Source organism: Astatotilapia calliptera, chromosome 11 (assembly GCF_964374335.1).
Source record: "Astatotilapia calliptera chromosome 11, fAstCal68.1, whole genome shotgun sequence".
Classification (NCBI taxonomy): domain Eukaryota; kingdom Metazoa; phylum Chordata; class Actinopteri; order Cichliformes; family Cichlidae; genus Astatotilapia; species Astatotilapia calliptera.
The window spans coordinates 21,608,913-21,633,476 of record NC_137432.1 but is presented as its reverse complement, the minus strand read 5'-3'; the positions used below and the strand labels follow the sequence as shown (position 1 = coordinate 21,633,476).

Sequence of the window (24,564 nt, the reverse complement as noted above, 5' to 3'; positions counted from 1 at the left end):
AATTTCTCTTTCACATTTTCCAAAGCTGTCCAGTGGGCCGGTTTAGAGTCTCTGATGGGCCAATTCTGGGCCCTGGGCCTTATGTTTGACACCACCGGTTTAAGTGAATAGTCGGAATCAGTGATTTGGCGTGAATGAAACACCACCGTGTGTGTTTAAACATGTGTCGTTTGGGGTCCCAGGAGGACTCAGGTGCCATTTGTTTCATTCTAATCCGGGAGGTCTGTCAGCAGGAGAGGAAGCAAGCAGGGAGCTCCGTTCATGTCTTACCTCATGAATCTTTACTGGTTTTTGTTGTGGCAGGTGTGATTAGCACATCCTGATGCCTCGGTGGATATGGGCCTGGTTTTTTTTGTCATGGTAGACTTTGTGACAAGTCATGGTAGGAAAACACAGGTGTTTCTAATAACATTAACTATGGCAGGTGGTCCAATAAGCCAGGACACTGCTTCCACAAAAAGCAGACATGAACCTGAAGCTGCTACATAAACATAGTCATGATTTTAATTTCCCTGCCCTCTTGATGTGTACATGAAAACATGCTTGCTGTTGTTTATACATGGCTTTATGAAAAGAACTTATGAATTGAGAACCAGAAGAATACATGCTTTGAATCTGTGAGTGTGTGTGTGTGTCTATATGTTCTAATGGGACCTCTAATTAAGACTCTGGGTATCTGCTATCTGTCAGCACTGATCGATCGGCTTGGAGAGTGACAGCTCAGCGTGTGAGTGTGTCTGTGTGTGTGCGTAGATTTTGCTTTTCATGCTCTCTGCTTCATGTCATGTTATTTTACATGTAAGTAACACAGTTGTAGGAGGAATATTAACACTTCATTCATTTTCTTTCGCATGTACACAATCACACCACTTTTTTTTTAAAAAAGAAGACAAAAGTGTGAATGTTTTTTTCCTGCATACTCATTAAAAAACACATCACAGTCCCCACGCACCTTCCCCCAAACCAAAGGAGGGCGAAGTGTTGGACAGATATTTGTTGTTATGTGCCACATGCACTCACAAACACACAGAATTATAAGTAATAAACTGATAATGTTTATGGGCATTTCCAGGTTAGTATGTGTCACTGAAAGCCATTGTGCTTCATCTTTCTAAAATGGTTATTTTATTCACAAAGGGGAAAGTTTAAACATCATAAAACAGAAGAGGTGGTGGTGCGTGCTCACTCTTTACTTTTTTGTGCACTTTCTTCTGCTTCTACCCACTTCTTCTTTTTTCCCCGCACACATGCACAGGTAGAGCTGTTCACAATTGTCTAACAGTTGCTATCAATCACCTGGCTGTTAGAGACAGAGAGTGTGTGTCTGTGTTAGCGGTAACGCTGTTGTGCAGGACGGCAAGTGAGTGATGGCGGTAACAGTATAGACGGCATGTGCTGTGAAATGTCACCGTGCCGATCGATGGTGTTTAACGAGGCTGGAGGCTGATCTGGACCTCATGCTAACATGAAGCTCTTCTCCCCGCCCTCTTCCTCCCCCTCCTCACTTTCCTAATCCCTCTCTACTCTCTGTGAGAGCCCGAGGGTCCCCCAGGAGAGAGACAAGGCCTTTTACCTGTCAAGAGGCTTTTGTGTCTGACAAGTCACACACACACACACACACACACACACACACACACACACACACACACACACACACACACACACACACACACACACACTTAAAAAAAACATGTAAAAATGTGGCTGAAATTTGATGTTTTGTTACCTTATATAGAAAACAATATTTTGTTTGTGCTTTTTCTTCTTTTTTGTCAATGAATTATAAAGAATCAAAACACAAGACACAGCCGGGGTCAGAATAATCAGAACTAGTTTATGATTTCAAAGTGCTGAACAGAAAATCCAGTGAACCAAAGAGAAAGAAAAAACAACAACATATCGAACAGGAAACTCTAACCAAAGAAGGACATTGAAAAAACAGCAACTTTTTTTCTCTTTTTTTGTTTCTCTTCAAAAAACAATGCACAACTCGTACCACAATATTTGAAAAAGCTAAAAACACTTCAAAATATTAGTTTTGTATATATATATATATATATATATATTTATATATATTTATATCTATAGAATTTGATTTTTTTTATTTATTTTAAAACCGTCGTCATGAGGGTGTGAGTGGGTGGTGGAGGCCCTGGGGAGATTCCCATAGAGCTGCAGTCTGAGACACAAACACAGGTCGAGCTGTTTTGACAGGCTATGCCAGCTCTCGACAGCTTATAACACACCATGCATATGATCCTGGCTTGTCTAAGCGCACACACAAAGACGGTAGGCGATCATGTCCTCCACACTCACACAGCCGCCGCGATATATAAAACGATAAAGAAAAAGAGCATGAACGTGGAATGTTTCACCCCTGGACGTACAGCTGTCTGTCGAGCACCCTCCTCTCCCTGTCCCCCAGGCGAGCAGGTAGGGTGTGTGTCTGTGCTTCTAGCCCCTCTCAGGGTGTAAGTGCTTCCAAAGCCAATTTCTGTCCATGTTCATTCCTCCACACTTCTACTCGACCTATGATTTCAAACTGAGTTAATAAAACAAACAAACAAAAAAAAACAAAAAACCACATAGTAGAGAAAGTTCAAGTCTGGGTGACTCAGTCATCGATCGTTAGTGCACAGTATCTCCTCTGCTGTCTAAAGCAAGATGGGAGACTGTCTTTCTTTTTAGCTACTGACAGTACAGGACAAGTTTTTGTATTAAAATAATTTAGAGTTTGAAATTAGATTTCCCCTCCTCCTCCATCCCTTCCTCTTGTGGCGCGATAGCACTTAAGGAATTGCACTTGTAATTAAGAGCCCGCCTCAACAGCCACTTCCATGTGTTTATGAAACACCTGTGTCCTGCGTCGTAACATTTTGGCCCACCTACGCCTACGCCGCTCCACCTCTGACATGTCGGCACATTTCGGAACGATCACCTCCCCCTCCCCGCACTCTCTCTTTTACATCGCCACCTCTCCCAGCCCTCCTTTCTAAATGGAAGTCCTCAGACAGAACGAGCCAGGCCGAAACACAGATAAACAGTACTCTTAAACGTCGGTTCTTTCTTTGTTTTTTTTTGTTTTTTGTTTTTTTTGCCGAATAAGCTGCAACCCAGATGGAGCGAGGACAGTCAAAAAAAAAAAAAAAAAGTCACTTTTCTCCTGTCCATCTCAGCCTCATCATCCTCCCCCCTCCTCCCAGCGTGGGGCGAAACAGGAGGACCAAATAAAAAGTGGTAAAGCGTTTGAGTAATTGTCTTTTATACAGGTGAAAAGCATTTAGCTGGTAGTCCGTTTGAGTGAAAGGCGCTCTCGTTTGGTTGTCCCCGTCGAGTCAAAAATATTAGATTGGCTCTCCGTGCGCTGCATCAGTCTTGAGAGAGAGAGAGAGAGAGAGTGCCTCTTCTCTCTCTTCTGGGTGTGTTTGCATGCTCCTTTGGGGAAAGGCCTTGACAGGACGTGACGTGGGTTCATTTTGCTGCATGGTTAGCCCGAGTCGTCAGTAGGGCAGAGTGTCCAGGAACCTGTCAATCAGTGGCGGAGGCGCTACCAGATCCTCCAGCTTCAGGTAGAAGATTCGCTGAAGGCCTTGGGTCCTCTGGGAACGAAGCTCTTCCCTTATACCCAAAATACGACTCAGAGAAGGAGCGGCTTTGGACGAGGAGGATGAAGGACTGCAGCCCAGGTGGTCTCTGAGACAACAGATCACTTTATTCTGCAACTCCTCAACCCGCTTTGAGTCCTTCAGACCGGGGATTTGCTCTGTAGATTCGCAAGAAAGAAAGACGGAGAAAGAGATGTTAGGAGAATAATCATTAAATGGCCAAAATAAAGTCAGTGGGGAAAAAAAATACACACACATATACATACATCAGAGCTCATTCAGCTGAAAGAGCATTAGCTACATCTTCTTTTATATTGAATTCCACCTCATTAGCCCGTATGGCTCATGTTCTTAACAGGCCTTAACCTGGCTCATTCACTACAGATCAATACTCAGTCTAATCTAATAAGCCCCCTTCTCACTGGTGTACGTCCACATGCACGGCTATATGAGCACATTTTTTATTTTATTTTTTTAAACATTTGCACAGAAAAAAAAGTCAGTGCAATTTCAGAAATTAAGACAAAGAGCAGAACAGAAGTGCTCAACAGTTAGCTGATTATGTGGCCCTGTGAGCAGCAAAATGAAATTAGAAATGCACACACTGCTGCCCATAGCAACTCCAGTGGCACTCGTACAAGGCTTAATGTGACACTAACTCATTCTGCAGAGAACAGGGTGTCCAGCCCCCCAAACACAAACACACACATACAGGCACACTACGAGCTGTGCTGCAGGGAGGCTGCCACTAAGACCCGTCTCACTTTGAGGTATCCATTATCCGAAGCTTATTTACTGTTTGTTTATGTGACTCTTTTGTTTGTTGTGTTTGCCGCTGCAGAGTCACTCCGGCCCTCCTTTCAGAGCGGCTTTCAGACCTCTCGCCACACAATTCCGCTTCCCTGTCTTTCTTCCCGCTCTCCCTACCCCTTCTTTCTCTATGAGCGTGAGCTCCCGGGGAGAGATCGATGACTGCCTTTCTGCACAGGCCACTCTGAAGCGGTCGATCGCCTGGTGGCTCTGGTGGCTCTGTCGTGGCTTTGCGCTGTGTGCTTTGCCGAGGTGGCAGAGCGCCACTGAGAACACCGCAGACGCCATTCCAGAGCCGCGCTCCACGGTGGGCTGGTCGATCAGGAACAGAGTTAAGTGCTCCCCCAGAGGGTGAGGATGGGGTTGGAGGGCTCAGACAGAAAGAGGTTGAGGAAGAGGAGGCGGCGGGGGCAGGGTGAAATAAGGAAGCTAAAAGCAGGGGGAGGGGGATTTTTTTATTTAATTTAATTCTTTTTTTTTAGCTACTGCACATTACTTTACAGCATCCAACACCCTAAAACTGTTTTAAAAAGATGAATATAAACACTTAACTGCAGACTAGTCTCTGTCGCCTGATGCATTTTACTTAAAAAACGAAATCTGCCTCACCTGCAGCGTGTGTGCTCTCAGAGCAGGCTGCGATTCTCCTTTCATTTTTCACACATGAACACTGATTAGAGGGCCAGGTGTGTGGCAGGTGCAGCAGGTGCTTCTGGGTATCAGGTTCTTGTTTCGGGGCAGAGATGTGTGGGAACACGCATGCACATGTGTGTCTTTAAGCGTGTGTCTGACGTTAGAGGATGTGTCCACCTGATCACTGTCACACTGAATCACCAGGAGGCAAAGCTCCGGACAACAGGAAGATGCTGTGTGTGTGTGTGTGTGTGTGTGCGCGTGCGCGAGCGGGCGAGCGAGCGAGCGTTTTATCTGTATATTCATGTTCAGCTTAAATGATTCGCAGTGTTTATGAGGAGTGGAGAGGCGATGTTAATAACTTTGAGCACAGGTGACTATATGCAACCACAGAATTAGGACCCCTTGATTCTTGTTCCTCTCGCTAGTAAGCTCGTGATTGAAAATCTGTGGTTACCTGTGAGCAGCACAAGGGCGGCCAGGCAGGCGAAGGCAGAGGTATCCAGATTTAGGTTCTGGAGGTGAGCGGAAAATTCCTGGATGGAGTCCAGCCACTCTCCGAACCCACGAAGGCACTGGAACCTGTGCAGCACCAAGCCGTTACAGAACACTAGTTTATCCTCCGACAGCATCGATCTGAGGAACCGAGAGAAAGAGGAGGGGGGAAAAAAAAGAAGGAAATGGTGGACTGATTAGATCGCCGTTTTCCAGAGAAAACTGTATTTTCCCTCATGTATTGTAAATATAGCTTGAGATGCTGGGGCAAGGAAACAATTACAATAAAAAACAATGAGAAACCTGGCAGTGTGCGCACTCACGCAGAAACGGGACACACATCAAACACAAGCATGCAGCTGATTAAGGTTGTGTTTCCAAATTACAGCATTTTAAAACATTCCTGCGTTTCCTTGCGGCAGGGTGGGGTGAAGGGTTAGGGCAGAGGGTTGCTCTGTGTGTGCGTGTATATTTGCAGATAGATAAACTGTTATGGCTTTAATGTGCCCAGGCTGTGGTGTGCAGTGGAAACACAAGGTTTTAATAAGGAAATGAAAAGTCTTCTCAGATGTATTTAACCATCACTTACTCACGACACACAACATCCCACTTCTTTGACATCAAGCAGAGAAGGAGGGAGAGAGAGAGAGAGAGAGTGCAAGCAGAGGATGATGGAGACCTATGACTGGTCTCTATTAGTCTCTAAAATAGGAGCCCGCTCTTCTTTGGAGAGCTGCAACTGTGTTTAGTTGAAGAAGGATAAACTATGAGAGATGGAAGATCTAGGGGAGAAAGTGTGTACTTGGAAAACAGATGATATTAAAGAGAGAGAGAGCAAAGAGGGGAATTAGTGTGGAAAGGGAGGAAAGCCTCAAATTGCACCCTGCACAAACTTTGGTTTGGCAGTTATGAGGATAAACTGCAACGCTATTTGTGTCTAATTAGACTCAGTTCAAAAGAGACACGCCGTTAGGCCAGACACATGCACATACATGAGAAAGCATTAACAACTAACATCAAAAACAATTAGCACCAGCGATCGGGACCAAAATATTCTTTGTACTTCCAGGAAATCACAAGAAGAGAGCACAGAGAAGAAAGTGAATAACAGGAAGAGGTTGAGAAACGATGCCCCTCACCTATTCTCACCTATTGCTGGGGAAGAACAGCAAATTTGTTTTTGATTTCGATCCCTCGTATCATCTCCTCTAGGCTGAGGTTGAAGTCCTGACTTCTTGTCAAACATCTCTCACAGAACAGATTCACCTAATTTTTCATTGCTGCACCAGGTGCGACCTTAATGTTCCGCATGTGAAACTCAAAACTTGTACTTGGCTGATCAAAGTTGAGCACCCTTGAAGCCAGCAAAATTCATATTTTTAGATCACTCCCTGGAAGTTCTGCTCTGAACTCCTGCACCTGTGCGCCTGCGATTACACCCGGGGCCTCAGACTTGCACACAGACCACTTAACTTCTGTGTCAAACTGGCCCCACGGTCATGTTGGGGCTCATCGCTGGTGATGAAAGCTGGATCTTCTCTTATAAACAAAAAAGCAGTTTTTAGTGGAAAGGTCTGCAGCATTCAAGACCAAAGGTACCGCAGTAGACGACTGGAGGGATGATCGTCGTTTACGTTCCACATTCCCCATGTTGTGCCTCGTGAATTTGCAGGATTTGACTGTAATGCACTGAAGGCATCTGAGGGAGGAATATTCAACACAGACAACCAGACCAGCACAGTCATTGCTCACTTTTCCCCGAAATAAAATTAAAGCTGAAGTGTTTCTGATTTGATCGAGCGTGTATCACAGGGGCACAGGAGCACAATGTGATTTGAGGGACTAAAATCAACAGCATTGCTCCAGAACACCTCTTGAAGGGGAGATCGGTCAAAATTCAAAACTTTATTAAAAGTTTAGCGTCAGCAGGGTCATTTTTGGAGAATTTCGCGAACATGAGAGTGAACAGTCCTTGTCGATGCACGTTTGGTGATGTATATTAGTACCTGTTATTTCCACAATATACCGGCTGTATTTCTGTGCTTAAGTAAACACAGAGCTGACCAAATAATATCTCACAGGACCATTTCACCCGTGTGAGATAGTGCCACTGGAGCAAAAATACACAGACAGGCTGGTAGATGCGTATCTAGGCAGATGCACGCACGCACACAAGCACAGGTGGATGTCTGCCACACATTCCACTCACCCCTGACTACGCTGTCACCACGGTAATCGACCAATAACCACAGAAACTGTTAGGTAACGGGGTGCTTACAGCAATGCCGGCCCAGAAGAACGAAGCAAATTTACTCTATGCACTCTGAGCACACACTCACAAGCACACAGACGCACGCTTGAGCGAGGGTCTGCGGGGCATCTAGGTTCAGCACGGGGTCAGCGAGGAGATGCGCTGCATCCATCGCTCCCACGGAAGACAGAGAAAATAAGACAGCGCTGTGTTTGTGTGCATTTTCCTCTCTGCCGTGGGAGTTTGGCTGATTGGAAGATGAGCAGTGTGTGTCTGTGTGTGTACGTGTGTTTGAAAGAGGCCCCTATGAGTCCACCCTTTAGAGTGAGTCAGAGTCCCAGCCTGATCACCCCTCCTGCTGGGACTGTGATGGCACCGCCCATCCTCTACCCACCCTGCACCTGGACCTACGCTGGGAGGAGGACAGAAAGTTGGGATTCTACATCATCAGCGAGTGTGAGTAAGTGTGCGTGTCTCACTGTGTTGGTCTTCTGCCCTAGACGACAGCGCAGACAAAGAGATGAGCTTGTAGCCCCCCACCACCGCCACCATCTTCTACCCATAAATTTAACCAGCCGCATGCCTTGCAAGAGCAAACTGGTAACCCAGGGTAATTCTGAGGCAAAGATGGGCCGGGGCAGTCACAATGGCACCACAGGTATCCATCAGTGAGACACACACGTGCTCTCTTGCTCAAACACACACACACACACACATACATCAGGGGGCGCATGAGGTAAATGAAGCCCATTGTGTTTTTATGTCGGTCAGCTGAACTGAATATGTATTTCCTTCCATAACAGCGGCTCTTTTCAGTTACTCAGCTGACTAACTTTGAGATGGAAATTGATCTTGTCAATTCACAGTTCACAATGTTAGCACAGTTTTAGCCCGCAGAACACACACACAGATCTCTCTGTGCGTCAGATATCAGACGAGCAGAGCGGAACTCTGTGGGTGTAGCTGCTGTCATAGCTACAGACTCCATTCATAATTTGGTTCATATGGCGATTACTCAGCTCCACTCCTCCCACTCTGGAGATACACCAACACAGCAGCACACAGCTTTGCCAGCACAGTTATGCACTGTACTTTAATCGGAAAGGGTTTAAGTGCCTCTTGTTTCTGAGACGCTAAGCAAAACAAAGTTGCCCGTACAAGTGTAAGTCGGTGTGGTTCAAAAGCTTGAGAGGTGTGCATAGGAGTGGACATCCAAGTTTAAAACAGGTGTTAAAAGAGGCTCCATTTCTGCCTACTTACCTGTGAGCCAATCGCAGCACAAACAGCTCCAGGAAGGCGGAGTCTATGAGCAGGTTCTGATCGTCACGCTGAAGCTCGGAGAAGCCGGGCAGCCTCTCCGCCCAGCACCTTGTGGTCTCCATCGAGATGGTGAGTAGCCTGTAGAAGAGGTGGATGTGTTCGACGTCCGAGGAGGAGGATGGCGGGTCGGCAGCGCTGAACTGCAGATCAAGAAAAGAAGAGAAATTACTGAAATAACTTGTAAACTATCTGTATTCGAAAATAAACTAATGCATTTCTCCAGTTGAAATGAATTGTTAAGGGCATGGGTTACCTGGCTGTAGTCAAGGTCACGAGGTGTGCAGTGAGAATAAGCCCTGAGCAGAGCAGAGAGGAGGCTGAGGGGTGGAGAAGGAGGAGATGCCTCCGTCTGCAGGGGGCTCTTTGGTTTGGAAGGCAGACGACCTCTGCGCCCCTTCAAGCTGTCAGTACGCACCACTAAAACAGAGAAACACAGAAGGCAAGAGGTTTTTGAGTTGGACGTGGAAATATAAACTCTGCATGCACAGTCAAGTTCTACCCTCCAGCGGACCGGCTTGATATCAGCTTTTCATCACAGCGAAATAACGACTAAAAGGTTGGGAGAGCTCTCTGCAGGAGTGCTCCCAACATTGCCACGATCTCCACACACAGGAGGCCACGAGCCAGCAGATGGCAGTGGAGCTGTTCTGCAGGCTGCAGACGGACGTGTGTTAATGCAACACAGAGACATCCAGTATGCATTTTGTGTGGGTTTGTTTGCGTTTATGCATGTGGATATGTGGGTGGGGGTATTACAGGGTGTGAGACAGGTGACAAACCTCATGGGAATGGGGGCAGTTTGAGTGTCACGCTGATTCTACACATCATCGAAACGTGTCTGTCTGTGTGTGTGCACTATGCAGCAACAGTCAACGCATCAGATGTGGTGAACACAATGACATAACGGGAGAATCTTTGCATAAGATGGTCAGCTTTGAGGCTCTGCTAAACAACACTGAACTCAGGGGCTTTAAAGGTGGCAGGGACTAATTGGTATGATGTGTATCATACTTTCTTCCAACCACAGACAGGCGTTTCTGCATAGACAGTTGTGTGATGCTACCACAGGCTGGGCCATTACCGGCCTATTAACCACTGACTGCAGAGACGGGGGCTATGATCACTGACTGCAGGTCTGATTAGTGTTGCATTATTAGGATTAACTCTCAAGAGTCCAATGCCACCATCGGGTCACCTTTATGACACTTGCATTGAAGCAGTTGTGTGCATATGTGCTTGTTTGTGTGTGTGTGATTCAGGTGTGTGATCTCCTACCTTCCTTCACCATCCCCACGCTCAGACACTTCTGAAAGCGGCAGTACTGGCAGCGGTTGCGTCTCCTCTTGTCCACAGGACAGTTCTTACTGGCCAGACAGACATACTTGGCGTTTTTCTGCACGGTGCGCTGGAGAAAGAAGAAACAGGCATGCCGATAATCAGCCTCCAAACACAATCAACACCTAATATTTGATTTGTTTAATTCAATTTCTCTCTCTCTCTCTCTCTCTCTCTCTTTCCTTGCCCGTCAAAGAATGAAAGCGAAGCTCGCAGGTCAGATTTTAATTACGCGCTGAAAGGCGGCGGTGACATCAGTATAATTAGATAAAATTAATTTCCCAACAAGCCTCGCCTGCAGGAGGGACAATTTTATTAGCGCCGCAGCTGACAATAGAGATCCAGCGCGTGGCGTGCGGAGGCGGGTCCCTTGAGACGGGGTAGAGTTGGGTGGGTGAGGTGGAGAGGGGTGGGGGACGAGCGGCCGCGAAAGCTGCCTGATCAGATTGTTTGTGAAGCTCGCGGGTCAGCTCGTGGCACCTTCGGGGCCTCGCGCATCGCGCCTCTCTCAATGGGCCCCGCGGGAGCTGTTTTCTCCTCCGCTGGCTCGCGCGATTATTACTGACCTTATTAAAATGAAATCAGAAACGGGCCACGTGGGAGGGAGTGGAGAGGGGGCTCAGCGAATACAGGGAGGACAATAAGTGAGATTGTAGTGCGCGCGCATCTATGGGGCCAATCCTGCGCGCTCGTGACCGCGTATTGAAGGCAATACTTTGAACGGACCGTCCCAGTAAAAGCACGAAGTTCTTCACTCGCAGCACGAACAGACCGCAGACCGACATTATCAGTTCCAATGAGGCCCGAAGGCTCCACGCTGCCCGTGTCTGACAGGAGATTAAACTCGGGGGTGAACCTGCGATGACAACACCGTAAAACCCCCACAAATACTCACTTTACCACCGCGTTTACCCGCTGTGACTCCAGCACTCCACTCAGGCAGCGCCTATAACTGAACTGTAATTTACACATAACGGAAGTGCCACGGCTTCTTTAACGCTTCTAAAACACATCAAAACAAATAAATCCAATTAGGAACCCCTCGCGCCGCACATGCCCGTCCCCCCCAGGAGACCAATAACACACCAATTATTCCATATGCTTCGGCGCGAGTGCGGAACCGACGCGTAATGGGCGCCAGTGCCGGATGAGAGTCGTTGCCATGGCACCGCAGATCGCTGTGAATGTCTCCTTTCATCCCTTCAATGGTCGGCGACCCGTGCGCACGAGGATAAGTAAGTTATGGTCATTAATGTGGTCGAGAAAGGGGGGTGGGGGATGCATCCAGTTAGATGGTGTCCGAATTAAACATGAGGAAGGCTGAATGACGCACAAGTCTTCCGTGCGCAAACTTTTATTTACACTTTTAAAGAGGTTCGGAGTCATTTACGCGATTTTTCCCGATACTAACCAACAGTAAAGCCCACGCGAACACGCCCGGAGCGTGTTCTAAAGATAACTGTGACTCTTTTTTGTGTTTTCCTCTCTGAAACTTTAAAATCTCCGGTTTCCCTGGCGGTGTGCTGGGCGGTGCGCATAAAGGTGAAAGTGGAGTAGTCTATAAGCTAAGTTAACCCTGCTGTTTGTTCAAGGAGGAAATTCTTCAGTGACCTCAGGCTTAATTTAGATGTCTGTTTCCAAGAAAAGCCTGAGTTTGCAATCATCAATTAAGGGCGCGATAAATTAAGCTCTCATGAGCGAGCGCTGGCCCTTTCTCTTCTCTGTCTGTCTGTTATCATCTGTGTGTCTGCGTTTGTGTGTGTGTGTTGGTTGGGGCTCTTGTGACTTTGCTTTCTAATAATCAGCAAAAACGATGACTGGAGTCACTATCAAAGCTTCAAAGCTATAACTAGTCTCTGATGTGATGTGTAAATATACATACATATATATGTGTGTGTGTGTGTATGTGTGTAGTACACTTTGTTCTAGTTCAATTAATTTAATCTTCCCTGTCATTTTTCCTCGTGTTTACCCCAAATTTCATTAAAATAACAAGTTTAAATGTACTTCGCATCAGGCCATATTGTTTCTGTGGGCAGGAACTGGATTAAAGTGAAAAAGTTTCAGTTAGATGTTGAGTCAGAATTGAGGAATGAGTGGTGTGCACTGAAAGCACATTCACAATTGAAAGTATTCTGACAGGAGTGCAGATACTATGGCTGTTGTAGGGGCCAGACAGAGGCGTGCAGAGACAGATTCTTGACATGTAACATGTACTAATAGCCTCGGCTTAAATTAAAAGCCTTGAGGGACTTTGCCCTCTCCAACCCATCTTAAATCCCAACCCCCCTCTGGTTACTTCCGACCGCTGATTCTCAGTTTCTGCCGTCAAAAAAGTGCAAAAACACATGTAGACATCTGTATCCGTGAGCTGACTTTACTGTTTTTATAACTCTAAAATCCTACACACTGGGTTTATATGATCAGCTTACACGTTTCCGAGCTTGTTTTTCCAATTATCTTCACCAGCACACGGATGCTTACCATAATTTCTAGGACTAACATACCAAGCAAGCCCTGGAAAACTAAAACAGTGTGTAGCAGGTCTAAAACAGCTCACCGGTTGGTTAGTACAGTGGGTGCATGGAAACAGGGGACTTTAATGTTCTTTTTTTTGATAACATAATGTATTATACTAACAGTTGGAATAGTTTTTTATTTTATTTTAAAAATTGAAATACTGAATAGGTTCACTAAATTAATGGAAACCCGTGAATGGAACACATTATTCAAAATAATAAACATGCCCAAAAAAAAAAAAAAAACAACAACCCTGACTTGTTTAAGAGCTAAAATTAATTCACGGGGAAAATGTGCTTCAAATTGCACTAATGAAATAATAATTTACAGCAAGCCTCTACAACGGTTTAATGCCTAATAACTATTCATGGATAATTAAATATAATCAGGAAAATATTTTTCGGGCACAATAAAACCATCAGGATAATGGAGGTGATGTGCCTGAGAATATGTGAACAAGGAGCAGGTGTGTGTGAGACACACGATTTAGTTTCTGCTGCTGCCGCTGCATCCTGGATTCACGGGGTAACAGTGTGAAAAAAACACATGTTACAGTATGTTTTTCTATATGTGTGGTTGCCTGCATATGTTGCGTGAGGCGGGGATGGCTCGCTGCATCTGCATATGTGTGTGTATGTGTGTGTGTGTGTGTGTGTGTGTGTGAGGGAGTGTAAAGGAAACATAGCGAGGTTTGACAGGCTTTGTGGCTGCGGAGGGAACACTGCAGCGAGCAGACAGCCCGCAGCCTGCTGCCACCAGACGCTGCTTTCATTAATTACTAAATAAAAACAAATTGTGAAACTAATTGAAAGGAAGGATAATTCATTTCCACCTACCAGAGGCATTATTCAATTACCTCGGTGTGTGCACCCTCCTTCTTGCTGTCTCTTAATTTTAACTCTCATCTCGTGCAGCCAATAGAATGCTTAACAAGTGTGCCGGAAAATGTTTTAATTCAAAAACTGTGCAAATGAATTACTCCACTGTCACCGAGTGCGAGTTCACTGTAATTCCAAGTGATGTGCCACTAAGCCTCAAATATATATGTATACACGCACATGCACAGCAATATAATATCTCGCTTGTCACGTCTGTTGTATTTTATGACTTGCAGCATGAGGAAAATGGAAAATGAGTCTGACTAAAAACCGGCTCTTGGATTGTGTTAAACTGTGTTGTCAGCGCGTTAGCACGTGCGGCAACATGGGATGTGAGACAACAGGTTCAGAAGTGTTAGGTTGAATCACTTGAGGGACCAAATTTCAAACAGATTCATATCGGGTTGAGCATTATGCAAGAGAATTGTGGTCAAATTCGTGGCCGCCAATTGACTAAAAACACGCCGTCAGAAAACTGATTTCAAGAAGGATTCCTTCACCATTACGTGCTCGCACACCGCGTTATTTCTGAGTATCTGAGCTCCTGAACACAGCTGTTATTTTGGAGAGAATATATGTTTTTATCATCCTGTGTTCTCATGCAAGCAATCACAAACACACACGCACACATTTACACAGAGCCAGTGCTTATGCACACTTTGCCCACTTGGTTGCTGGGAGAAACGACCCCTGTGGGTGTGTTGTGCTTTCGCAATGACTCTAAAGACGATTTAGAGAGTACAGAGAAGGGTGTAGAGTGGGAGCAAGGCAAATGCTAGCAAACTGCTCCGACTTAAATACGTCAGTCAGCTTGCAGCCAGTTTACAGATTCTGGCTGAGATTTTAAAGATGGAAAGTCTGTTATGAATGTGAGAGGTTAGAAACAAGAAGGAATACTTCAAAAGATGCAGAGGGGTACAAATGAGGGACAGGTGCGTGATGTCTTATTAGAAACCACAAGACTCAGAAGTACAAGAAAACAAAAGAAAACCAAAGACCAGAACGGTTGAAACTAGAGGAAGACTTTAATAATAGCTGTGGGTTGTTGTTTTTTTTTACCTTGAAGAAGCCTTTGCAGCCCTCACATGTGCGTACGCCGTAGTGCTGGCAAGCCGCATTGTCTCCACACACCGCGCAGGTTCCCTCTCCCTGTGGGCCACGCGGGGGTGGAGAGGGCAAGCTGTCTGCTAGTAGAGGGCCACAAGGTCCAAGTGCCAGGGAGCGAAAGGCGAGGCTGCTGCTCCCTGCTCCGCGGTGCAGCTGGTACAGAGGCTGCTCCAGGGGTGGGACGTGAGGATGGGAAACTGATGAGGAGGAGGAAGAGGAGGAAGAAGAGGTGCGAACCAGCCCTCCTCCCAGGCTATCATAACCGCCGACGCTGCCTCCACTGTGGGGCGGTGAATGCTGGTAGAAGTGCGGAAAACGGGGGGACTTGAGGGGGCCGGTCTCCAGGCTGGAAGGTAGAGAGTGAGGGTGAGAAGGAGCCAGGGGGTGCTCCTCCCCCCACAGGAAGGAGGTGCCCGGCTGGGGTGGCAGAGACGGGGTGGTCGGAGTGGAAGGGGGAGACTGTTTAAAGTACATGGTGGAGGAGGACATGGCCTCCAGGGGTGGGGCAGTTGGGTAGCTCTCCTCCTCCTTTTTGATGGTGGGCCTGTGCGTGGGCATCTGGTAGAGGCACGAGGACTTAGGCTCGTAGCTTCCGTCCACAAAGACATTGAAGCTTGGGAGAGAGGTGGTGGCAGCTGCAGAGATCTCACCCCCACCCAGGTCCAGCTTGGTGTAGTCGGGGGTCATGAGGTCAGAGCTGTAGCTTTCAGTCTGGTAGCTGAAGGACTGGCCAGAGTAGGCTGAGCCTGGAGGGGCCGGCCCGTACTGAGCCTGCACACAGGGCATATCTGTCGGAGGAAACAGAGCACACACGCAGGTTAGAGCTGCGTGGCACATCAGACCACATGTATCCCAAAAGCTTCACATTCCCATGTTAGTAGGGCACAGCTATATAGCAACAATCACTGGGCAGAGAAGAAGAATTTATGACATTTTACAAACAGTGATTTAATCAGAGAAGCAGGGCTTCATGTTCAGTAAATCTGCAGGATACAGGCAGACTCTATTGGATGCACATGCACACAGTGGTAACACTAAACAGGGTCAACCATTAAAAAATAAAAAAAAGAAAGAAACAAAAACAATCTGCACAGCTCTATTGGAACAGGCAGTTTGCAGAGTGTTATAAAAGTTTTTCTTTCAATGAAGAGGCTGTGAAAAGCTTTAACCAAATCTTTCCATTTGATGCAATTTACACCCATTTCTGCTGTTAACACTTCTTGCACTTGCACTGAGTAAGTACAGCAAATAAAGGGAAAAAAACCCTGAATACTGAAACACACACACACAAAACTTCGAACATTGCTGATTTTCCTAGTTAGTCAAGTTAGAGAAGCTGCAGTTGATGATCCTGAAGCTCAAATACAAGAATCTGTATGTGTGTGTATTCTGGTTAGTCAGATGGAAAAGCAGATGAGATAACATTAAATAATAATGGAACCCCATGGTGGTGCTGGATGCTTGCTGCACAGACCCTTCACACACACGCGTGCACGCACACCCTCTCATGCACACGCACACTGAGATAAAGACGGACACGCAGACACAGATATTTCCTCTAACTGCTGCAGACGCCAGTCGACATGTCTTCACTTTCCCCCCTTGATTTAATTCTGCTACAGCAACAGGCCACCAGCTCATCGTTTCTCTGTGTGTGTGTTTGTGTGTGGACTATATGGTCTTATCAAAACTCTTACGTAATATACAACGCCTGCGTTTGCGTGCGTCTGCACGTGTGTGTGTGTGTGTGTGTGCATAATAATAATCAGTCATGAGTGTCAGCGCAGGCAGGGTTTTGTGGTGTTTGCTCGTCTCTCCCGAGCAGGGAACTGTCAACACTGCGCTGCTCCCATTGACGCCCAGCATGCGCGCGCTCTGCCGTAATCGCCCCCTTTCCCTGTACGTCATGTTTGTCTAGTCAAATACGGGATATATCGGTCCTGCAGTTGTTAAAGCGTTCACAAATACCTCCGCCAAAGCGGTCTCACCTGAACTTTTATCTATTTATAAAGCAAGAAAAAAAAGGAAAATAGTCCTGATTTATATATATATATATATATATATATATATATATATATTGAGATAAATAATTTTTTTAAAAATTCTTTGCTATAAATATTTTTTCTTTGAAATAATTCTTATTAATTTTTATATTAACCATTAAATATGCAAGCATAGTGTATCAGCAGGCTCATTAAGCCGCTACATTTCTTTCCTTCTTTTTATTTTAATTGAGGATATGAGTCAAGCTGTAGGCATACGTGTGCTTGACGTCATCAAGATTTTTTTTCTTCTTCTGCGAGTGACCAGCTCTTCAACCCACGTGGAAAAACACACATGCAGCATTAAGGGCGTCACGGGGCCTTTCTGGGCTATACCTAAAGACCTTTTTTTTAAAAACTGATTATGCATCAGAGGAGGAAGAGAACCAGAGAAAGAAAAAACAAACTGAAAAAAGGAGAGTGGTAAAGGTTGCGGCTCTCTGTGTTGTGTCAGTAGGTCAAGCCTCAGATTAGGGGCCATCAGTGTAGAAATGTGTGCAAGACTTACTGCACGTGGCACATGCACATGTTTATATTTAAATATGGTAAATTTCTGGTTTTTCTGTGAAGAGATGAAAGAATGAGAGAGAAAAGGGTAGGAAGGCTACAAAGTAGTGTGATGTTTGTCTGTCGGGTGAGTAAAGAAATTCCTTCTGGTACACACACACCACCACCACCACCACCACGTGTGTTCATCTGCTTATAATGTTCACGATGTCAACATGGACTTGTATATGTTCATTCTACCAAAAGCATACACCCTTATCCTGAAAACCTGTAAAACCACTTGTCTCTGCGAGTGTCTCACCGTCTTCGTTACTTGACTTTTGTTGGCGTGTCTAACCTTCACTCACACACCCATGCTTACAAACTTGCATCCTCTTTTACACACTCACCACAAGTGCAAATAGAGATCCATCACCGGAGCTTCTTAGTTGTTAATGTCACCAAAGCAAGTCAGTGTAGGGGATTCTCAAAAGTCCAATACCACCATCGGGTCGCCTTTATGACACTTGCATTGAAGCAGTTGTGTGCATATGTGTCTGTTTGTGTGTGTGTGTGTGTGTGCAAGCAAGAGGACAGACAACCCAAGCAGAGTCAGACATAGGTGGTGCAGCATAGTGAGGCAAAGGGAAACAGTCTCTAACCTCGAGGTGTGCATTTCAACTGGACAAACTGCAGCTGTTCCAATAACTGAGTGCGCTTGTTCATTGTCAGAATGCCATAGATCTAACAAATGAAAACATGAAGGTGCAGACATAAATTACAAAAACACAGATTTTCTTTATATCAATAAACTATAAAACATTTTCGGGGAGTCAGCGTCCCACAGCGTAGAGTGATTTTTACTTTTTTCCCTTTACACTGTGCACACAAAAATAACAAAAAAACAAAACACAAAGCACAGAGACACACTTACACAACCAGTTACTTCAGGGTATACAGTGTAGTTTCTATATTGAATTACAATGGACAAAATTGTGTGTGTGTGATTGTATTATATATAAATATATATATGATTCACATTTCGCCTCCAGGTTTTGGATATAGGTGTGCCTGGCCTCAGAATTGTCTTATCTTAATGACTGAAATGTCAGCTCACTTGCCAGACAAAATCAACCCACACACATACACATGGGCTCACGACTGCAGCACAAACAAAAGATCACCAGAACATTGAGGAAACTTCAACTCATATTTTGACCTTTAACAGGAGTAAAAGAGCATAAATATACACATAAATAAAACGACTGCCTACCAGCTGATATTCAGATCTAACCCCTGTGTTTTAAACTACTAAATAAAAATTATATATATGTATTTAAATATTTTTTTTTCAATTTTTGGGAATGTTGTTTTTTTCTTTTCCCCCCACAATAAAACAATCACCCGACTCATATCACCAAGCACTCCACAACAGCAACACGAAATGAAAGTGTCAGAGCCGCTGCACTCGTTACAAAAGCATCAGATGAGAAAGAGATTAAAAAAGAAAGAAAGAAAAAAGGGTAAGATGAAAGTGAAGACAGACTGAGCGCTTGTTTCTGTACCTGGTGAAAGAGCCTCGCGCTGAATGGTGCTGGGTGTCCGGGATTTAGGGGTGGCGTGGCTGCGGCCGGGGCAGGGCTCCTGGAGCGGGGAGGGCTCGGCGGGCGTCGCTAAGGAAGTGTCCGACCGCCGGGGCTCCGAGCTCGGCTGGGCGCGCTCTTCCGAACCTGTGCCTGGGTGAGACATGGCTGTGTTAAAGCCAGTGGCAGGCTGAATAATCAGGTAAGTGCCTCAAACGCTCGTAAAGACTTAAAAAAAAAAAAAAGATTACTCAAAGAGAAGCGAAAATTTATTTCTTTTTTTTTCTCCCTCAAGAATGGAGACCTTTGTTTAAATTGCTTCCACAAACTTCAGCAAATTCAAATTCGGTGTTCAAAATTTCCTCACACTTTTAGAAAAAAATCGGACAGAGAAACTTCTTTGTACAATTTAAAGACAACCAGCAAAGCTTTCGTTTCATCTCAAAAGCAAATCGTTATTGGCACAAAAATCTCATCTGAGAGAATCAGTCAGTTTATCGGGTTTAAAAGCAGTAGAAAGAGATAACAGGGGATGTAAAGCACTGCGCTGAGACGGCGCAAATTCAAATAACTACCAGTGCACACGCTGGAAGGCAAATTAGGGATAAGATTTATACTTTTACATCCAACATAGGGCAATTCTGACAATAAATATGTCACTGAGTGCATCCTACAAAGAGAACCACAACTGAGGACTTTGGGTTCATTTCAAAACTTTGCCTACGTGGGCGACAGGTTTCATTTTAGCACTAACGTCTTCGCCGTTATTATTATTATTATTATTATAATTACTGCCTAATAGATATTTTGCACCGTAAAACAGAAATTCCACCAGTCAACAAACTATGCACGACTTCTGAAACAAAATAATAATAATGGAAAAAAAAATCATAATACAGACCTACAAAAGTGACAACTTTTATAAAAGCAGCTTGCGCCAGTGCCTCCGGGCCATCGCTTTTCTTGCCTCTGATCACCGCCGCATTCGCCTGCTCAGGGTTCATCCAGAGGGGAGAGAGAAATCTAGAAAACTGTGAGTCGGACCTGAAACCAGACCAGCGGGCTCCCGTGCGCCGTGCGCCTCCGACTCCCTCTCACTGCAGCAGGGTGCACCGTGGCCGGAGGATTTCAAGGCCCAGAGCGCCCCCTTTCTGTAACACACTCCTATATACTCTATCTCTCTCTCACTGTGGCTCTCTCTCCGCCACACATAGACCCCCTCTATGAGACGGTCAAGTTGAGAAGACCACGCAGTCTCCCTGTGTGTATCGCAAAACAGCTTGGTGACAACCCACAACCCTCATACGGATCAAGACTAGGAGCACCTGCAGCTTCATGTCAGTAGCCACTTTTCACCAAACTTTAAACCACTTCTCAAAGGATTTATTGGACACCCACGAACCCCCTGTCGGTGGTTCTTTTGTCGGAATATGGCTCTTATATAGATGTAATCCCTCCCAACAGCCCCCAAATAGGTTGGAATAAACAAAAAAGCACAAACCAGAGTAAACAGACAAGTCAAGCTGTATAACATTTATTTGATTAGGGCTGATTTGGAACAGTTAAGCCATTATTCAATTGTGTATGGAGCCATTTGAGCACTGAGAGAAAAAAAGAGACATCTTTAGGCCTGAAAAATGATTTTGTTACAGTAACAGCACAAATGGGAGTCAATTTGAAATAAGCTGAAGTCATCTCATTCTTACATAAAGTTGTGAAGCTAAACCCGTAACTGCGTAAATACGCTCTAATCAGAGCCTCCGAGGGGAGTTAAAGAGATGAAGATGAAGTGTTTTTACTTCAAACAAACTTATTTTTGTACAAAGTGAGACATTCTGCCTTTTTCTAACTTTTTTTTTAATGAACCCGCGGTCTCCCCCTACTTTATTCTCAGACCGAGCCGGCCGGTGGGGCTCTGGCCCTGCGCGCACCGGTAACCAAGAGAACGACAAAAGAGCTGTAAAGCACGCGCCCAAGAGCGCCGGTAGCCCCCGGTAGCCCCCTCGCACCAATAACCCCGGACAGCGCGAGGCTTCCAGCAAACAGAAACAGAGAAAAGAAAGGACATAAAGGAGAGAGCAGAGAAATATGCGAGTAGCCTAGCCTACTGTAAATCAGCCCTGAGTGGGAGCCTGTCACTGGAGCCTGCGTGCGCGCGTTCGTGCGTGTATGCGTAAACCTGAGTGTGTGTGAGGGAACTGAGGGGGGGAAAGAAGGTAAAACCAGCAACTTACTTAAGTACCTCAACCCGGTGTTGTCAGCTTATTATTATAAACTATGTGACTGGCCAAGAGGCACGATAGCTGCTGGAGCATGCTTCACGGTGGGCTTCAGAAATGTTGTTGTGGCTTTATGGTTGAGGGTGTTTTTCCTGCGATACATGGCTCATGAAATTCGGAGGCAATTTGAGTACCAGTGTATCTTGGGCCAGTTTTATTATATACGGGTTAATGGTAACTGTACGCTCACTCCATGTTACTGCAGGTTAAACCATAGCGCAGTCCGGCACCGACAGCCGAGCGATATCTAAACTCAAACACACCCACAACCTCACAAACACGCACTTACACACATCTATGTATATAAATACATTTTATAAAAAGACACCACCCCCTCAAAAAATTAAAAATTAAAAAAAGAAAAAAAAAAACTCCGATAAGACACCCCCCCCACACACACACAAAACCCAAACACACCATGGCTTGAAATGAAAGAGCATTAAGTCTCCTCTCCGAGCTCCTGCCTGAATGTAGGTTACACCGCTCTTCACTCAGACCATTTGTGCGTCCGACTCCACTATTCATTGTGAGAGTGAGAGGCATCTCATTTCCATGACAACCGGAAAGGATACGATACCTTCTCCAGCGCAAATTAAATTCAGAGTTCAGCCTCATTCGCCGTAGGAGAACCCACACATAGGCACAGACCAACAAACATGACCGGCAACACGCGTGTGCCGGTGGCTGACGTGAGCAGCAACAGGTTAGGCACACAAAGTTGGGCAGCACGCGCACAGATGATGTTAGAGTAGTAAATCCATCATGGTTTTTGATATAGGTGGCGAAAAATTAAATACGTAAAGCTGAGGGTTATCTTCTTTCGGCGTGTTTCCGCCAAGATGTGAGGCAGAGCTTTACAGATTCATTCATTCATTCAGTTTACTTACTTGTTTGCTGTAGCGGTTCCGTCTTTACATGTAGTGGGCTAATAACTTCGCGTGAAGTATCCGTTTTCCATCCAGAACAACCGCAAAGAGATAAAAATAATGACAGGAAAGAAAAATAATAATAAAAACACTCTTAGTGATCTCGGAGAGGCGCTGGATTCGTCGGCATTAGAAAAAGAAAAGGAAAAAAAGTTCCGTTCCTTCCACTTACTTTTTCTAAAGTATAAAAAGTAGAAAATGAAATAAAAAAGAAATCATCAAACTCCCGAGTGGCTCTAAGGAGCGAGTCTGCGTCCGTCCCCGTGCTGCTGAGTGTGTCAGTGCTGATGGGTGCTTTGCAAAGTGTGCTCTTGTAACGCGCGTTTGTTTATGTGCGCCGTCTGAGGGGAGAAAGTCAAATAGTGCATTTATGTGGGCTCTGCCTCCACACAGAGCTCTTGGTATGCGCTACGTCAATGTGACGCCATGGGAGAGGTGACGTCACCCAGTGTAGAGCTCCCTCTCTCTCTCTCCGTACAGTACAAGACACATAAGCCCCGTGTGCCGTGCCAAGGAAAGAGAGAGCGAGAGGGGTGGAGAGAGAATCTGAGAGAGCCAGAGAGCGAGGCGGTTGGTTTGATGGTTGCAGGAGAGGAAGCCGAGGGGGATCCGGCGGGCGAGCCTGCACCACTAGCAGGAACTGTAAAGAGGCTGTTCTTCTAGATTACTTAATCAACAAAGTATAAAGTAAACACAAAACCTTAAAAAATGCAAACAAATATTAATAAAATAGATTTTAAATTTAGGTTCATCATCAAAATATCCTATTTCTCTTTCTGCAAACACAGCATATTAATAAAGGTAACAATAATATTAGTCATGAGCATGTTTTCCCATACAGAACACATGCTGGGATGTATCTAAATATTTCCAATCAACTACCTGGTGATACTTGTGCTCCATTACTTTTCAGAAGCATGTTTTAACCCATTGTACACATCTATCCACAAGTAAACTTTAATCAAACATGTCAAAAGCAGCATTTCTCCGTGTAATGGAGCTCTTTTAAGGTGTGTTTCCAGAAGGGATTGTATGAAGATTATAATATCATTATAAACCACCATAAAAGCACACTTGCATAATTTTGGTGCCTTTTTAACGTGCTCCGAACAGATTTTTACCTGAAATTGCAGATGAACCTGTAAATGAAGGGCCTCAGAAAGGACTTTTTTTTTTTTTTTATCTTAGGTAAAGTCATTTGCTTATTTATTTGTTGTACAGAGCAGATTTTAAAACAACAAACCAAAACAACAGTTGACCCAAAGTGCTTTACAGGAGTGATCATTTGTAATCCAGATCTCCAAGAACCCAATTGCAAACACAACTCACAGAAAAAGACCATAATACTATGTGTGATATGTTTTCTGGTCAGGGCACTGACCATCAAGCATCACCGTTAGTATAAATCAGCTTCTCTAAGGTTCATTTCCAAGCATTTGTTTAAGGTAGTGGTTTTCAAACTTTTCCTGGCTTTTTACACCCCTTTTTACACCCCTCAGAAACAGGGAAGGAGCCAACCCACACAACCATACTTTTATGTTTTTTGAATTAACGATTAACACAAAAGGGAGAGCCTTTAGCAAAATTGTGTTTATTCTGGCTGCAAATAAAATCATATTATTTTGACTTTGGTTCACTCTGTATTTCTTTAGTGTCTGCATGTCTCACCAGGCTTCATGCCCATAGTCTGAAAACAATTTTCAGGCAAAGGCATTAAATGAAAAATCACCACCTAAAGCTCAGACTATAACTGGGTTATTTTTCCAAGAGAAATGCAGATAAATATGTTTTAAAAACGGGTAATATCCCACAAAAAGGTAATATCCCACAGCCTTATTTTGGTAAAAGATAACAACATCAAGAAAAGCCCTGATACATGGATATTTTAAGTGGGTTGAGCTGGATGAGCTAAGGCTGTTTTTAAAAAAAATATGTTTTAAAATAAATATATGAGCAAAAATTTGTTGATTACAGTTTTGAAGACTGGTGAAATGACCTGATTTGTGAAACTGGAAGTCAAATATATAATTTATTAATGTCTGTATAGCAATAAAACATAAAAAGCTCAGCCAGGATGGCATTGGAGTGGACTTAAATCCCTCTCTCTCTAATTTTGAAACTCACATTTAAAACTGTGGAGAGGCTAATGTGGTCTTGAGTAGGGAAATACTGTCAGCAGCCAGCGAAGGCAGCAGACACTGAACGGGATGTGAGAAGCAGCTATCAGTTTCGCTTCTGCGCGCTCTCAAACCTCAAAATTAAAAAACGCCTCCGGAGACGCCGGGAATAATAAT

General features: G+C 44.9%; 1 protein-coding gene across 3 annotated transcripts; it reads right to left on the bottom strand.

Moving 5' to 3' along the window:
- Positions 1-1,814: 1,814 nt before the first annotated feature.
- Positions 1,815-22,904, bottom strand: nr4a3 (nuclear receptor subfamily 4, group A, member 3). 3 transcript variants are annotated; one of them, XM_080307983.1, is made up of 9 exons: positions 22,232-22,897; positions 19,048-19,218; positions 18,145-18,226; positions 14,907-15,742; positions 10,390-10,519; positions 9,368-9,531; positions 9,055-9,254; positions 5,506-5,684; positions 1,815-3,763 (listed from the first exon to the last, which is right to left on the bottom strand). In XM_080307983.1, exons 3-9 carry the CDS (start codon positions 18,206-18,208, stop codon positions 3,501-3,503), a joined length of 1,836 nt encoding a protein of 611 aa, XP_080164109.1. In that variant the 5' UTR covers positions 18,209-18,226; positions 19,048-19,218; positions 22,232-22,897; the 3' UTR covers positions 1,815-3,500. The 3 variants fall into 3 exon arrangements, with proteins under 3 accessions (XP_080164109.1, XP_026039639.1, XP_080164110.1); XM_026183854.2 differs by lacking the exon at positions 18,145-18,226 and having other exon boundaries at positions 19,967-22,904; XM_080307984.1 differs by lacking the exons at positions 18,145-18,226; positions 19,048-19,218 and having other exon boundaries at positions 22,232-22,895.
- Between the last annotated feature and the right edge of the window lie 1,660 nt (positions 22,905-24,564).